General features: G+C 51.3%; 3 protein-coding genes across 3 annotated transcripts; 1 reads left to right on the forward strand and 2 right to left on the reverse strand.

Annotated features, from left to right (window-relative positions):
* The first annotated feature begins 58 nt into the window (after positions 1–58).
* Abhd1 (abhydrolase domain containing 1) lies at positions 59–9,277 on the forward strand. The gene is made up of 9 exons (XM_042696678.1): positions 59–237; positions 6,711–6,871; positions 7,421–7,603; positions 7,762–7,807; positions 7,984–8,096; positions 8,221–8,394; positions 8,577–8,625; positions 8,717–8,882; positions 9,001–9,277. The coding sequence occupies exons 1-9, from the start codon at positions 124–126 to the stop codon at positions 9,207–9,209; spliced, it is 1,215 nt and encodes a 404-aa protein (XP_042552612.1). The 5' UTR covers positions 59–123; the 3' UTR covers positions 9,210–9,277.
* On the reverse strand, positions 9,223–13,281 carry Preb (prolactin regulatory element binding). The gene is made up of 9 exons (XM_042696677.1): positions 12,940–13,281; positions 12,219–12,408; positions 11,504–11,724; positions 11,242–11,322; positions 10,999–11,123; positions 10,633–10,806; positions 10,429–10,501; positions 10,110–10,269; positions 9,223–9,924 (listed from the first exon to the last, which is right to left on the reverse strand). Exons 1-9 carry the CDS (start codon positions 13,072–13,074, stop codon positions 9,830–9,832), a joined length of 1,254 nt encoding a protein of 417 aa, XP_042552611.1. The 5' UTR covers positions 13,075–13,281; the 3' UTR covers positions 9,223–9,829.
* A 1,493-nt stretch (positions 13,282–14,774) lies between these two features.
* Positions 14,775–15,962, reverse strand: Prr30 (proline rich 30). Its single transcript, XM_042696636.1, has one exon. The coding sequence runs from the start codon at positions 15,960–15,962 to the stop codon at positions 14,775–14,777; it is 1,188 nt and encodes a 395-aa protein (XP_042552570.1).
* Between the last annotated feature and the right edge of the window lie 608 nt (positions 15,963–16,570).

A 16,570-nucleotide genomic window follows, 5' to 3' on the forward strand; every position in this document is an offset into this window, starting at 1 on the left:
ATGCGCAGGCTGGCCAATGACGCGTGAGGGGCGGGCCGCGCCAACCTGGGGTGAAAGAGTCAGAGTTCAAGAGCTGGAGCCGGCCCCAGAGCCTGGGAGCTGGGACCTCTCAACCTGCACAGGATGCTGGCTTTCTCCCTGAGTCCCCAGAGCGGCTCTTGGACCGAGACTTTCTCCCTGCTCTTGCCTCTTGGCGTTGTCCTCTACTTGGGCTACTACTGGGCATGTGTGCCCCAGGTGGGTGTGGGCCCCAGTGCTCTGGCCCTTGGGTTTGAGGTGCATGGGTGTGGGAGACAGCCCCCAGAGAGGGCTCAAGTTCTTTTTGGAAGCTTGGGTGGTTGTGAACCCCTTTCCCTATTATCACCTAATGGAGATAGGGTTCTTTGCCTCCCTAGTTCCTCTACATTGCTCTCTGACAGCTGGGCCAACTGGGTGCTGCCCCCTATAATGTGGAATGACATTTGGAGTCAGGCTAGGGTCAGAGAGATGCATGCTGTTTAAATGGTCTAAGTTTCTCTTTAGCTGCACTGAGTAGTGGAACCTCAGGCTTGTGGGGTTGGAACACCACCTCAGTTTTGCAAGGCCATCAATTTACCAGCCCTGAGGGTAGGCTGGGGTTCCCACCTAGCTCAGAGGAATAAACTTGTTCTTGTGCATCCAGCCTTGTCTTAAGGTCTGTACATGTACTCTACATGAGACCGAGTGACTGATCTTGGTTTTGATCAGTTTGAAGATTTTTCTCACTGAATTTAGATTAAAATATATGTAGAATACATGGTCTACATATTAAGGGAAAGCTTTTTTTTTTGGTCCTGGGGCTTGAACTCAGGGCCTGGGCACGGTCCCTGAGCTTCTGTGGCTGAAAGCTAGCGATTTACCACTTTGAGCACAGTTCCACCTCTGGTTTTCTGGTGATTACTGGAGATGAGAATGTCATGGATTTCCCTGCCCGGGCTGGCTTTGAACTGTGATCCTTGCATCTCAGCCTTCTGAGCAGCTAGGATTACAGGCATGAGCCATCCAGTGCCAGGCTGAAAGCTAAATCATTTGATTTTTAGTAATATCTGTTGTTGAAAATTGAGTCTAGCAAGCCTATTAAAAAGCATCTTAGAAGCCTGGCACTGTGTCACCTGCAATTGTACTTCTAGCTACTTGAGAGACTGAGGCAGCAGAAGAATGGCTTGAGCCCAGGAATTATGAGCTGGCTTGGGCACTATTGTGTTTGTGTGTGTGTGTGTGTGTGTGTGTATGTGTATGCATACGTGCATGTGTACAAGTGTGCATGCCAGTACTGGAGCTTGAACTCAGGACTTCTCACTCAAAGCTGGTACTCTGTCACTTCAGCCATACCTTCCAAGATAACTGTCTTTTAAAAATAAATGGTTTAGGGGCTGGGAAGGTGACTCAGTGGTAGAGTGCTTGCCTTGCATGCATGAGGCCCTGGGTTTGATTCCTCAGCACCACATAAGCAGAAAAAGCCAGAAGTAGCACTGTGGCTCAAGTAGTAGAGTGCTAGCCTTGAGCTGAAGAGCTGAGGGACAGCGCCCAGGCCCAGAGTTTAGGCCCCAGGCCAGACAAAACATAAATAAATGGTTTAGCTGGGCACTGGTGGCTCACACCTATAATTCTAGCTACTCAGGAGGCTAAGGATCAGAGTTCAAAGCCAGTGCAGACAAGAAAGTCTGTGAGACTCTTTTCTCCAATTATCCACCAAAAAAGCTAGAGGTGGAGTTGTGGCTCAAGTGATAGAGTGCTAACTTTGAGCAAAAAAAAACTCACGGACAGCTCCCAGGCCCTGAGTTCAAGCCCCAGGACTGGAACTCACACACAAAAGAAAATAGTTTGGGCATAGCTCAGTGGTAAAGCTTGATGTTTTTGTTTTGGTATTATTGGGAATTGAACTCAAGACTGCATGCTTCACAGGGCAGGTATTCTACCACTTGAGCCATGCTCCCAGCCCTGAGCATGTATTTAGCATGCAAAAAGCCCTGGGTTCAATTTTGAACACCATAAATATTTGTTAAAAATTATATAGAAGTGGTTGTACAGAGGGATTACCATTCACCATGTTAAAATTAAAACATTAAAGACCTATGGGAGATTTTATATTATTTAGACTTTAAAAAATATTTTCAGGGGCTGAGAAGGTGGCTCAGTGGTAGAGCGCTTGCCTTGCATGCTTGAGGCCCTGGGTTTGATTCCTCAGCACCACATAAGCAGAAAAAGCCAGAAGTGGCGCTGAAGCTTAAGTGGTAGAGTGCTAGCCTTGAGCTGAAGAGCTGAGGGACAGTGCCCAGGCCTAGAGTTCAGGCCCCACGACTGACCCCCCCCAAAATTTTTTTCCCCAGAACTTTCTACATTAGTATGCATTGCTTATAAAGTAAGTAAAAAGAGCTGGGTGCTGATGGCCCATACCTGTAATCCTCGCTACTCAGGAGGTTGAGATCTGAGGATTGCAGTTCAAAGCCAGCCCTGCCAGGAAAGTCCATGAGACTCTTTTTCTCCAATTTAGCACCAAAAAAAAAAAGAGTGGAGTTGTGGTTCAAGTGGTAGACACTAGTCTTGAGCAAAAAAGCTCAGGGACAAGCCCCATGACCAGCAAAAAAAATTTAAAAATTGCCGGGCACCGATGGCTCTCACCTGTAATTCTAGCTACTCAGGAGGCTGAGATCTGAGGATCTCGGTTCAAAGCCAGCCCGGGCAGGAAAGTCTGTGAAACTCTTATCTCCAATAAACACTCAGAAAACCGGAAGTGGCACTGTAGCTCAAGTGGTTGAGTGCTAGCCTTGAGCTGAAGAGCTGAGGGACAGCGCCCAGGCCCAGAGTTCAAGCCCCATGACCAATGAAAAAAATAAATAAAAATTAAAAAGTAAAGGGTTAGAGGTTTAGCTCAATGATAGAATGTATACACCACATGTATGAGGTTCTGGGTTCAATCCCCACCCCTAGTAATATAGCAACAATAATAAAATAACATCTTCCTTAAAACAATGGAAAAAGCCCAAATCTAACAATACTCTGTAAGCCTTACTTCATACATCAAATTTGGAAAGTCAGTTCAGAGTGGACCATTTTCCTTGCTTGTAACCAATCAGAGAAAAGTCAAAGCCTTTGCCACTTTATACTCTAAGCACGGCTCCCTTTGCTGGTCCCAGGGCTTGAACTCAGGTTCTAGACACTGTCCTTGAGCTTCTTTTTTTGTTGTTGTTGTTGATCATGGGGTTTGAACTCTAGCTTGGACACTGTCCCTGTGCTCTTCAGCTCAAGGTGAGTGCTCTACTGTTTAAGCCACAGTGCCACTTCCGGTTTTCTATTGGTTTATTGGAGATAAGAATCTCACGGAGTTTCCTGCCCTGGCTGGCTTTGAACCATGATCCTCAGATCTCAGCCTCCTGAGAAGCTAGAATTACAGGTGTGAGCCACTGATGCCTGGCTCCCTGAACTTCTTTTACCTAAGGCTAGTGCTCTACCACTTGAGCCACAGTGCCACTTCCATTTTTTCCTGAGTAGTTTATTGGAGATAAGAGCCTCACAGACTTTCCAGCCCAGGCTAGCTTTGAACCATGATCCTCAGATCTCAGTCTCTGAGTAGCTAGGATTACAGTATGAGCCACTGGTGGGTGTCCAACTCCCTAAATCCTTTCTTGACTTCCAAATACTAATCAAAATGCAAGAGAAGTCCCAAGGATTAATATGATTTGTCTCCAGGCAGTGGCATATTATTAATTCTTAGGCTTGAGTCAAGAAGCACTTTGCTAGAGTTATTGGCCTGCTCTACATAACTGAGCTCTTTGATCAAGGTCTTGATAAATTGGTAGCAACTCAAATTCTTGGCTATTCGGAGGTGATATATGAAGTGTCTAAATGGCATAGTTCAAGAGGAAGAAGACCTGGGTTTGGATCCCCTGGTTTGTAAAAGTAGCTGTGGCAAGCTTTGTGATTTTTCAAGTAATTTGATGTTTAAATCTATTCACACAGAGGGACCTATCTCATAGAACTTACCACTGAAAGGTAAAATCATGGAAATGGTTTTGTACAATGTTTAGACCATACTGAGTATATAACAAATTTTATTTATAAGTATTGGTGTGATATCTTGTTTTGCTTTGCCTCTTGGTTGCTGTGTACCTTTGAGCAAACCAATTTATTTCTAGATTTTTTTTTTTTTTTTGGCCAGTCCTGGGGCTTGAACTCAGGGCCTGAGCTCTGTCCCTGAGCTTCTTTTGCTCAAAGCTAGCACTTTACCACTTGAGCCACAGGGCTACTTCCAGCTTTTTCTGTTTATGTGGTACTGAAGAATTGAACCCAGGGCTTCATGCATGCCAGGCAAGCACGCTACCACTAAGCCACATTCCCAGCCCCCATAATTTTTTTCTTTTTCTTTTGAATTGTGAAAATACTGTACAGAGGGGTTACAATTACATGGGCAAGCATTGTTACCTCCTCCTTTGTTTCCCCTTCCCATCCCTTCCCATCTCCCCCGCCCCCACCCCAATAATTTCTTTTCTTTTTTTGGTCAGTCATAGTGCTTGAACTCTGGGCTTGGGTGCTGTCCCTGAGCTCTTCTTCAGCTCAAGCAAGACTAGTGCTCTATCACTTGAGCCACAGTGCCACTTCTGGTTTTCTGAGTGGTTAACTGGAGATAAGAGTCTCATGGACTTTCTTGCCCGGGCTGGCTTTGACCTGTGATTCTCAGATCTCAGCCTCCTGAGTAGCTAGGATTACAGGTGTGAGCCACTGGCACCCAGCTCTATAATTTATTTATGGCTTATCTCATATAGTTGAGGTTAGTCTAGTGCCTGCATAGAGCATACAATGATTCATTGAAGTAATAGGGTCTGAGTGCCAAGTCACTTCTCAACAGTCACACAACTTGACCCCTCAAGTTTATCCTTTGCCCAGTCTTTTGAAGATTGGGACTTTAAAGAAAGAGGAAACTAAACCTTAAGTTTCTTCAAAATGCTTTTTTTGGGGGGGGGGTGTGTTGTTGGGGACAGGACCTGTACTATGGTAATCTAGTGATTTTTTTTTTTAATTTTACTGTAATCCTAATTTACCTGTAATCCTAGCTACTTAGGAGGCTGAGATCTGAGGATTGGGGTTCAAAGCCAGCCCGGGTAGGAAAGTCCGTGAGACTCTTACCTCCAATAAACCACCAGAAAACTGGAAGTAGCACTGTGGCTCAAGTGGTAGAGTGCTAGCCTTGAGCTGAAGAGCTGAGGGACAGAGCCCAGGTCCAGAGTTCAAGCCCCATGACCCCCCACCCACCCACCAAAAAAAAATTGACAATCATGGGGCTTGAACTCAGGGCCTGAGCACTCTCCCTGAGCTTTTCCACTCAAGGTTAGCACTCTACCATATTGAGCCACAGTGCCACTTCCAATTTTCTGGTAATTAAATGGACTTTCCTGCCCCGGTTGGCTTCAAATTGTGATCCTCAGATCTCAGCCTCTTGAGTAGCTAGGATTATAGGTGTGAGCCACCAGCCAGTGGATCTTTGGCTCAAAGTGGTAGAGCACTAGCCTTAAGGGAAAAGAGCTCAAGGACAGTGTCCAGGTTCTGAGTTCAAGCCCCATGAGTGACTAAAAAAAAAAAAACCCCAAACTTATTGTAATGCAAGCTACCTCCCCAGCCTCACTCTGTTAGTGAGGAGTCATTTTGACTTTGTTCTGAGTACTCCTCCTTACTAATCCTCCCATGTGGCCTGGCCCTTATTTACTTTATGACGGGCCAGAAGCAAGCAAAGAAGTGGTCATCTGACCTCATGTTAATCCCATCACTGTTGCCTTTCCCCTGGATGACAAAAAGGAGCATCTGTTCACATTAGGATCATTCCTCCTGCAGAGTAAGGTCTAACAGCAGTGACTCTACAAGTAAGAGAAAATGAGGTGTCCTGGTAGAAAGAAGCCCTTCACTAGTGAACACACACATTAAGGAACAATAAGACCAAAGGAGGATATTCCTAGGGAAGGACCACAAAGGCTCAACGCCTACGTGCTTTTTTTTTTTTTGTTCCTCTTGTTTGACTTATCTGTCTTTGGGAGGATAAAGGGGAGTGCAGAAACGGAGTGACAGAGGGAGAACAAATGCAGCCATGGTACTCACTGGACACTAAGTTGAAAATGAACTATGTAACCTGTGGGTGGGGACGGGAGGGAAAAACAGTGAGGGAAGGGGTGACATTGTCCAAAAAGAAATATACTCTTTATCTCACTTATTTAACTTTAACCTCTCTGTGCAGCACCTCTACAATAACAATAAAACATTTTAAAAGAATGTACAGACAATGAGGTGCTAAAACTGGGAGAAGCCAACTGGCCAGAGCAAGCCTCAGGAAGATGACTGGGTTATTCAGGCATAAGGCAAAGGTTAGATAAAATGGTGTGGAAATGAACAAACCCTAGTACAGGCAATCAGCTGGGCAGTTTATGTTACATTTCTGGCTCTTAAAGGTTCTCCCCCAGGTGGGGTTGAGGTGCAGATAGGCTGAGCTTGGGAGTTAGTACTGTCAGCAGCTGTGGGTTCAGTTCTGGAGAAGTGACACTTCTTTGGGGCACTAGTCGATTTTATTATCTGAGGTGCTGGATGCTCACCTTGACAAAGCAGTGTCTTCCAGGCTAGCGTCTGGGGAGTCACTCACCTTCTGGTGTGGGCATCTCTAGCCTGGACCCCACCAGGGCAGTGAAGCAGATTGTGCATTGTGATTACAGAGGCCTCGCTTGGTTGCTGGGCCCCAGTTTCTGGCCTTCCTGGAGCAATACTGTCCTATCACTGTGAAGACTTTCTACCCTACGCTTTGGTGTTTTGAGGGACGGCTACAAACTATCTTTCGAGTCTTCATGCAGCCAAAACGCCGAGTTCCTTATCAGAGGTAAGAGACAGAACAAGGTCAACACGAAGTTGTAAGTATCTCAGGAACACTAATCTACCTGTTTAAAATGAAGGTAATCAGCCAAATGCCACTGGCTCATGCCTGTAATCCCAGCTATTCAGGGAGCTGAGATCTGAGGGTCATGGTTCAAAACTAGCCTAGGCAGGAAAGCCTGTGACTCTTATCTCCAATTAACCAGCAAAAAGCCAGGACTGGCTCAAGTGGTAGAACGCCAGCTTTGAGTGACAAAGCTAAGGAAGGGACAGCATTCAAGCCCTGAGTTTAAGACCCCAGTACTGGCACATGCGTGCACGCATATGCGCATACACACTGGTAATCTTTGCCCCATTTACCTGTGATTTTTAGGGCACAGAGATAATATTCAATCTCTCCCCAATCTACTTCAGCCAGCTATATATTTGAACATAAAGTAGGCCTTCCAATGATACCTATAGCAAACTGTGGGACTTGTTTGTGGGTAGGTGGGAGATGAACACTTGTAATCAAATTCCTAATACCAGCTGTATGTCTCTCTCTCCTAAACCCCAGTGAAGTTATCCAAACCCCAGATGGAGGCCAGTTCCTGCTCGACTGGGCTGAGCAGCCTAATAGTGGCCACTCCTCTGACCCTACCAGCCAGCCCATAGTGTTGCTACTTCCAGGCATCAGTGGCAGTAGCCAGGAGTCCTACATCTTGTACCTGGTTGACCAAGCCTTGAGGGATGGCTACAGGTAAGGATGAGCACAGCCCAGGGGTGAGGGTGGCTGAGAACCTGTAGTGGGAGAAGGCAGTTTGACCCTCACACTAGAGTCTCTGAAAGTCTGAGAACTACCAGAAAGGGAGGGGCTGGCTGGGAAGGGCCTGACTTACACACCTGTGTGCACCCCAGGGCCGTCGTATTTAATAACCGAGGCAGCAGAGGGGAAGAACTGCTGGTGAGTAGTACCCTCCTTTGTCATGGTGGCCCTGTCCCCAGTTCCTTTAGAGATCTTTGGCCATGGGGCTCTGTCTACCTTCATACTGTTCTTCCCTTCCCCACTTCTGAGTCCTTCCATTTTGCTACCTCTGGCAAGAACCTCCCTCCCTGTCCAATGATCCTGTTTGCCCTCAGACCCACAGGGCTTATTGTGCCAGCAACACTGAAGATCTAGAGACAGCTGTGAACCACATAAAGTGCCGCTATGCCCAAGCTCCACTACTGGCTGTGGGCATCTCTTTTGGAGGGTAATGGTTACCTTGCTTAACCCAAGGGTCCAGTCTTTCTTCCCTCCTCCATGTCCCTGCCTTTTCTTCTGCCCCAGAACACTCAGGCAAACCACTCTTTATGGCCCTTTGCCAAATCCTACAGTATATTGGTGCTGAACTACCTGGCACGAACTGGGAAGGCTGGCAGGCTGGTGGCAGGACTGACTCTGTCTGCATGCTGGGATTCCTTTGAGACTGTGCGCTCGCTGGAGACCCCCCTCAACTCATTACTCTTCAATCAGCCCCTCACGGCAGGGCTCTGCCAGCTTGTGGACAGGTAGAGGGGCTCTGGACACGTGGAGGGGACAAAAGACGGGCTAGGATAGCAAGTGTACCAGGCCCTTTCAGTATTTGGGTCAGTTCTAATCTGGGCTTTCTCACATAAGAGAGGAAGACAGAGGCTGCAGGTTTTGGGTCAGATGCAAGAAGCATCAAGACAAACTGATGTACTCTTTTCAGAAACAGAAAGACGATTGAAAAGGTGTTGGATGTAGACTTCGTGGTAAAGGTATATTTCACCCCCACCCCCACTGGTCCAATATTCGTCCGCTGTCTTCCTATCCTCTGTTATCTTAGCCTATCCTGCCTCTACCATGCAGGCCCGCACAATTCGCCAGCTTGATGAGCGCTACACAGCTGTGGCCTTTGGGTATAAAGACTGTGATGACTATTACCAAGCATCGAGCCCAAGAGCCAAAGTAGATGCCATCCAGATGCCCGTGCTCTGCCTCAATGCGGCAGATGACCCCTTCTCCCCAGCCCATGGTGAGTAGCCTGAGTCAGGAAGCCATGGGCCTGGGAAAGTGGACTGTAAGGTGCAAGTGGACAGCATATGGGTTCTCATTAAAGGCCAAGTTTCTGACCTCCTCTGAACCCCTCCTAGCTTTTCCTCTGCAGGCCATCCAGCGTTCTCCCAATGTCGCATTGCTTGTCACAGCTCGCGGTGGCCACATTGGCTTCCTGGAAGGACTGCTACCCTGGCAGCACTGCTACATGAGCCGCCTCCTGCATCAGTATGCCAGAGCCATCTTCCAGCACCCGGCAGAGCTGCTGGACCTCAGGGCACACTCGTCTAAAAATGGAAAGAGCTGACAAGAGAGAGCCATTTGGGGTCTCAGTTCACTCTTCCCTTGTTTATTAAATATCAATTCTTCCTGCCTAATGAGCTGAGGTTCATTTCCCTTTCCTCAAGTCTGGAGTAGACCATCCAGGAACTCATTGTGTATTTAAACTGGCTGGTTTGTTGTTACCTGCCTGAACCCATACAACACCACTCCCGAGTTTTCTTTTTGCCCCTTCTCACCCTAACAGGAATGACTAGGCAAAAGCCAGGGGCTTCGTGTGAAGGCTGTTGAGGGGTGGAGGAGTTTTTGTAGGAAAGATGGCAGTGCCTCCAAGCTCTTAGGCACCTTCACATGTTTCTGGAGAAGGACAAACTCAACTCTGAAGCCTCCACTAGGCAGAGGACAGAGGCAGGTAGGATAGCCTGGACTTCAGACACCTCTGTCCTGGGTGGATCCACAGGAATTGAATGCAGGGCTCTGGGGACCCACAGTCACACAGGGCTACAGCAATATTTAACTGAGAAGGACAAGGAGCGCCCATCAGTCTCAGCTATGGACTCAAATAGATGGAGCACTGTGAGTCCAGGCCCGCATTGCGCTCTAGAAAGTAGCGGTGTCCAGGCCCCCAAGTCCCAGGGGGAAGGGAGGTCACAGGAAGCCTGGAAAGGCACTCTGGAGCAGCAGGATGGTGACAACAATAAGTCCAGCACACAGCAGGAGCAGCAGCCACACAGGAACACTCCCTGAGAGTAGGGAAGGGAAGAAGTGAGTGGAAGGAGGGACTTTACAACCTGAAAACCAAGATCCTCAACCTGTTTCATTCAGGGAGGAGGCAGATAGATGGTCATGAACAAGCACTTCGTTCTACAGGGGACTGGTTTTTGCTACAGCTAAATGTGGGGTGATACCCTCCACCCCAATGACTCACGCCGTGAGGGTAGCAGGTGCAGTTGGCAACGACTGTCCACAGCCACAGAGAAAAGGGCAGTTTCATGGGACCCAAGCAGCTCTGGACCACGACCCTTCTCAGGTAGAAAGGCCACGTCGGTCACCACGATGCCATGGGCCTCTCTCACGTAATAGAGGCGCTGGGGGCAGAAGAAAACTAGTGAGGGAATTTGTTGAAACTTCCTTCTGGAAATGTACTCCCCACCCCCAGTGGGCTTCCCTGAGTTCAGACTCTTTTCTACACACAGAGTAGAACAGGCCTGCAGCCCTCCCACACGCTGTGCGACTCTGCCCATTACCTGAAGAGAGAAAGCGATGTAAATGGCAACAGAGCCAGTGACAGTGCCCAGGCCTAGGAAGGTACCCGATTCACTGCAACGAACAACAGAGTACACCTTGTTCCGGAGGCCTGGGCAGAGACCCTTACTCACCAGAGACAGGCAGGCCTCCTTCCTTGAGCCCCCCAGCACCCTCTACCCAGCCAAGCCAGCACTGTCTCACACCTGACACTCAGGCAGGAGATGACTTCATGGCCACAGGACCTGGTCCGAAGGGGCAAGTAGGTGGAGCCTTCCCAGGCTGTGAGGTAGCAGGGCGGGGGCTGGCGCAGGCGCTTGTGGGGGATTTGCACTGTGAAGAGTCTCAGTCCACCAGGCTGGTCTGGAACCTGCCCAAACCTGGGGGCCAGGCAAGGAGCTGTTCAGCCTTCATGAATGGTTTGTGCCCTCCTATATCCTGGTCAGGCATGGGGCAACGGGACAAGGCCACAATCCTCCCCAGTACCCCCCATCTCTTCACACTAACATCCCCCCCTCAACCCATCCCCACTGGCTGGAGCCTATTTCAGCCACCTTCCCAGGCCTTCACACCTGCAGGCCTGGTAGCGGTAAGGTGTCTCAGAAAAAGTGGGTCCATTTTCTTGCCAGTGCAACTGTGTTACTAGTTGATCCTTCTGCCACACAGAGGCCTTAAAGTCCCAGCCCACGGTCACCAACTAGTCAGGAATAAAAAATTTAAAAATAGGCAGTTAGGGCATCTTCTTATTTTACAAGCAGCGTAAATACCCCCTCTTTCCTGCACCTCCCCCTTCTTATACCTCCCCATCTCCTTACCTTGCCATCAGGCCCAAGAGCCAAGTCTTCAATTTCCCCTTCATGGGCTTTGAACTCCAGAACTTTCTCCAGGCTGGGTACCTGCAGCCAAGCTACCATCATGGTTAGGCCAGGTATATAGTAAGAGTAACCCAATCCCTTGTTTCTTCATTAGGCCACTCACAAGTCTGGCAGAACTCACGTTAAGATTCTCACAATTCTGATCTTTTTTTTTTTTTTTTTGCGACTAACACACATCTTCCCCAATCCTGGAACACCATACCTTCCAGACACGAATGTGGCCATCTGTCCCTCCAGTAGCAAGCAGAGTATTATCGTGATTGAAGCACACAACTTTCTGCAGCGGATCAGGGCTGAAGTCTGTCCTCACTGCCTGCAGATTCTCTACCTTGAGTTCTATGCCTTCATGCTTGTTTTCAGCTCCAGATTTCTTCTCTTCTGGGGCTGCCCCCTTCCTCTGTCGAGGCCCCTGCTCCTTAGAACCTGCAACACAAACACCTTCCCAGGATCTAGGCATCTATCTTATACAGGACCCTCTTTATATAACAGGTGATATACAGCCTCTAGCTGCTACTATGAGACCACCCCACCTTTATATGGTGGGGACGGAGTACTGGGATTGACTGACTCAAGGCCTGAAGCTTGCTGGGCAGGTGCTCTATTCCTTGACCCATATCCATAGTCCTTTTTGGCTATAGTTACTTTTTTAGATAGGGTCTCTGGTTTAACTTAGGGCCTGCCTCAGTGATCCTTCTACCTATATGCCTCCTGTGAAGCTGGAATGACAGGTGTGTAACTCCATGCCCAGCTTCTTGGCTGAGATGAGGTCTTGCTAACATTTTGCTCTGGCTGGCCTCCAAAACTATATTCCCCATCTCTGCCTCCTGAGTTGTCATTACACAGTGGTGTGCCACCAGTCCCGATTTTTTTAGAGATGGAGAAGGATCTTAGTCAGTTAATCCTTTCTCAAAGCTTACCTGCTTTCTCTGCCTTCTTGCCCTTCTGCTGGTGGGTCTGGAAGCGTAGGAGTTGACAGTGGGCATCTTGTCCTGCAGCAAGGATGTCACCTGCCAGTGCCAAGTTCATGGTAGCTCGCGTCTCGGTGTCATGGGAGTGCAGCAAGGAGGCGCTCAGGCGCCCATTAATCCGCTCTAGCTGCAGAAAGTGCTATGAGAGAGAGAGCCAGGACGGGCAAAGTTCAGAAGTGCCTGGAAGGCAGGTAAGGCAAACTCACCTCCTAGCCTGATGCCCTCCTCCTCCTTTGCTTCCTGCACCATGCAGGTCACGGATCCCCATCTCTTATTTGGGTCTCCCCAAGCTGTACAGCAAGCAGGACTGGGATTCCAGTCTCCAGTTTACAGAACTACAAGATGAAACTGAGGAATGGAGAAGGAACCCTAGCCATGGGTACCACCTGCGCGGCTGGAGGGCAGATGAGGTTCCCCGACACGGGGAACTCCAACCCCGGGGCTACTCCTGGGGTCGAGCTCAGTCTTCCTGCCCAGGCAGCGGGCGGCGGCTTTCACTCCACCTCAAGAGTCTCTCAGCGGCCCGCTGAGTAAGTTCTCGGCCGAAATCCGCACCGGGACGCGCGGCATGCCGGGTTTCCCCGCCAGAAACAGCAGGACCCAAAGCACGCAGCCGGGGTCCGAGCCTGGACCCCCCGTGTGACCCGGCCCGGGAGCCCAGCGCTCTCACCACGCCGTTCTTTATGCCGGTCTTGGCGGCGCCTCCTCCGCCCGCGGCGATGAGCAGCCCCGCGCCGGGGTCGATCCGCAGCGCGTACAACGGGAACGGGGCCCGGTACAGCTCCAGAGCCCGGCGCCGGTCCATCTTGCGCGCCGCGCGTCCACTGCCGACCCCACGGCGCTCACGACATGCCGCGCCCGGCCTTTGACCTCGGCCCCTGCCGCTGCTGAACGGGGCCGCGTCGCCGCCAGGAGCGCTCCCGACCCTCTTTCCACACCCGCGGGCCGGGTCACCACCGAACCACCGCTGGTCTCTGCGGCTCAGCGCGGGGAAGTCCGACTCCGGCGCGCAGGCGCGCAGTGCGCAGGCGCCCCGGCCCGCGGCTCTCTGCGCAGGCGCAGGCGGCTGGTACGCGTCAGCACTAAGCCGGCCGTGGGATTGCGGAACTCGGCGTAGATCCGGTTCTCCGTCCTCCCGAGCTCGCCATCTTTGTGCGGGGCATGGGAGGCCGGGAGGCGGGCGGAGCAGGTTTTAGTAAATCCTGGGCAGACGCAGGTCCGTAAAAATTCAAGGCGAGACCCTTCTTTAAAAAAAAAAAAAAAGCCGGGCGCTGGTGGCTCAGGTTTGTAATCCTAGCTATTCAAGAAGCTGAGATGTGAAGGATGGAGGTGTTCGAAGCCAGCCCGGGCAGGAAAGTCCCTGAGACTCTTGATCACCAGTTAACCACCGAAAAGCTGGAAATGGAGCTGTGAGCGAAGAGCTAGCCTTAAGCACAAAAGCTCCGTGACAGCGCCCAGGACCCCTCAGTTCCAGCCCCAGGACCAGTGTGTAATACCACCACCCCCCTTTTCGAATCAGGACCGTTTGCACCTGGATACACGTTTATATTTTACTCCAGAGAGGAAGTGATTCGTCCCAAGGCACCATGGCCTTCAAACCTGGCATCAAATCCGAGTCATTGTTTTCTAGTGGCAGGAAACCATTCACTATTCTCCACAGCATCTTTGCTCCATTCTCTTCTTGCTGCTCACAAAGACTTCTGCCACCATGGCTGTTCCCTTCCGACTGCGCCCTGGGAAGGGGTCTTAAGTGCGTGGCACCCCACACTCCCCCCCTTCTTAAAAAAAAAGTGATATACAGCAGGGTTACAGTTACATAAGTTAGGTAATGAGTACATTTCTTTATGGACAATGTCACCCCTTCCCTCAGTCTCCCAGTTTTTTTCCCTCCAGTCCCACCCCACTCTTCTGAAGACGCCCTGGGGCTTCAGTGTGAGGATCCCTTGCTAGAAGTGCACGTCCCCCGCAAGGAGCATGCGCACCTGGGCCGTGTGGCCTCCCAGTGCCCCCCCAAGAGGCATGCGCGCATGAGCGCAGTGGCTTCATCGTTGGAGGTTGCTGCGTGTCTGGTCAACAGGGTTGAATTAAACATGAAGGGCCTGGCTGAGTCCTCTGTGCTTCTCAAGTTCTAGTGGACTATGGATCCTTTGCCTTCCTGGGATACAGGATACCTGTTGTTCTTGACCCCTTCGTTTTGTCAGCCCTCCCTGTTGGGGCCTAGCACCACTGTGTGGGCGCAGCAGTACAGAGACACACGTTTCTCCGGATAGGGCTTTATTGGATACATTGAAGGCCGACTAGGGCCTTGGGAGCCTAGGTCCTCTCTTCAGCCAGGAGAGAGGAGACTCCACAAGGGGTTCCCAGGATTCAGAGCAGGAGAAGACACTTGACCTCCGGCCAGCCAGCCCTTCAAGGTGTCTCGGGGACTCTCGGAAATCTGGGGCGGCCTAGCCGGGAAGGTGGAGTTGGGAGGGTGTGCTCTCGGGCGCCTTCGTGGTTCTGGATTTAGGATGGCGATTTTCGGAGAATAGGCTCTGGAGAGGCAGGCCTCTTTGGGGTAGGAGAAGCCCTGGGCCTCGGGGAGGCAGAGGCTTGTTTTGGTGCCGGAAGCGGAGGCCGGGAATGTGGGGTGGAGGTTGGTGATTGGAAGCCTGCAGACCTGAGACTCCCGGCCTGGGAGGGTGAGCCTGGGGCCGGAGTTGATGGCGCCTGGGTAGCTGCTGCTGGACCTCCCGGGGCCTGCGCGGCCTCGCCCCGACGCCCTGCCTTCGGCCTTCTTTCCGGCACCAGATGCAAGGCCCTGGCCTGGCCCCGAGCCAGACGGAGGCCGAAGCCGATTCCTATGCGGACAGGCGCAGACTCCTGGCCCTGTGCACAGGGCAGTAGTTGGGGGAATGCAAGCAGGCGGGGTCCAGTCTTGTACTCGGGAGTGGGGCAAGAGGAGCTGCGGGGCCGGAGACACACCAGACATATGGGATACTCCACGACTGGCGCCTTGCCGGTTGTGCCTAACAACAGGCGCTGCAGAAGCAGAAGCCGCAGGTCCTGGGCGACGCGGCGGTGTCCCAGATGGCCCGCCAGGGCCAGGGCCAGGGCCCCTGGGTCCCTGAACTCCGCAGGGTCCCTCTCGCTTGCCACGCATCCCCCCGCCGCTCCAGGGGATCCGGTGTCTCTGCATGGAGGCCACCGCCATGTCTGTCTGTTAGCGTGGTCCCCTGGAGACGGAAGGCTGGGGCTGGGGGACGGGAAGGTGGTGGAGCTGGGGAGGTCCGGGGGACCGCGGGAGGGAGACTGGCAGCGAGAGTGGGGGGAGGTGGGGTCGGTGGGGGGAGAAGAGAGGTACAGCGGGTGGTTGGAGGGAGAGGAGGACCAGGGAGGGGAGAGAGAGGTATAGTTCTGGTGAAAATAAAGGGGAGAACTTGGGAGAGAGGACTTGGAGCAGTGGGGTGGAGCAACGTTAGAATTTGATTCCAAAGACAAGAAAAGGGGGCCTGGTGAGTGGGGCCTAGGAGGAGGGGAGGTGGGAGACTTGGGGGAAGAGAAAGGAGGATAGGAAGTGGGGAGGAACTGCTTGGGAGGAAGAGTTGGTGGGTTGGATGGGAGGGAGTCCACAAATCGTGAGGGGCTCTGAGGGGGGCACCCGGGGGGCACTGCTTTCTGTAGCAGCGCCTGTTCCTTGTTTTGAGGCAACATTGCCTTGAATCCAGAAGAGACTGGGGTGGGACACGACCCGACCAGGATTAGAGACCTAGCACAGTCGGAGATCCGAGGCCAGCTGTGGCTGAGAATCGGGGCTGCCTTCTATGTGCAGTATGGGTGGGGGTCTGATGTTGCAAAGGGCATTAACTACTGCCAAGGAGACAGCCAGTCCTCTAGACACCCAGCTCTGGTTCTAAGCTTCTTCACTGCCAGCCATTGGTGAGGGATATATGGGGATGGAAATCAGAGCTGTCTTGTGAATTGAAGGGCAGCAGCAACTGTAAGTGAGGCCAGGAAGCAAACACGCCCATAGAACCTGTAGAGAAAGAGACAAAGGCCAAGACTTCAAGAGGACTGGTTTCTGGGCTTTCTCTGCTTTGGATGCCCAATTTCCAAGCTGAACTCTAAGACTTTATCTTTGCCACCCTTGGGTCTGAATGCTCCAGAGAATGTAAAAAGTGGGGAGAAGAGGAGAGGAGATGGAGACAGGTGGGAATGAAGGGAGGGTGCTCTGGTACTGTGAATTCTTAACCAAGGAGGCTTTCTCTCCACTGTGTTACACAGGCGCTTCAGCAAAGAGAACACCTTGGGAGGGGGAGGAG

This window comes from Dipodomys spectabilis, unplaced genomic scaffold, assembly GCF_019054845.1.
Source record: "Dipodomys spectabilis isolate Male_0828 unplaced genomic scaffold, ASM1905484v1 ptg000210l, whole genome shotgun sequence".
NCBI classification, from domain to species: Eukaryota; Metazoa; Chordata; class Mammalia; order Rodentia; family Heteromyidae; genus Dipodomys; species Dipodomys spectabilis.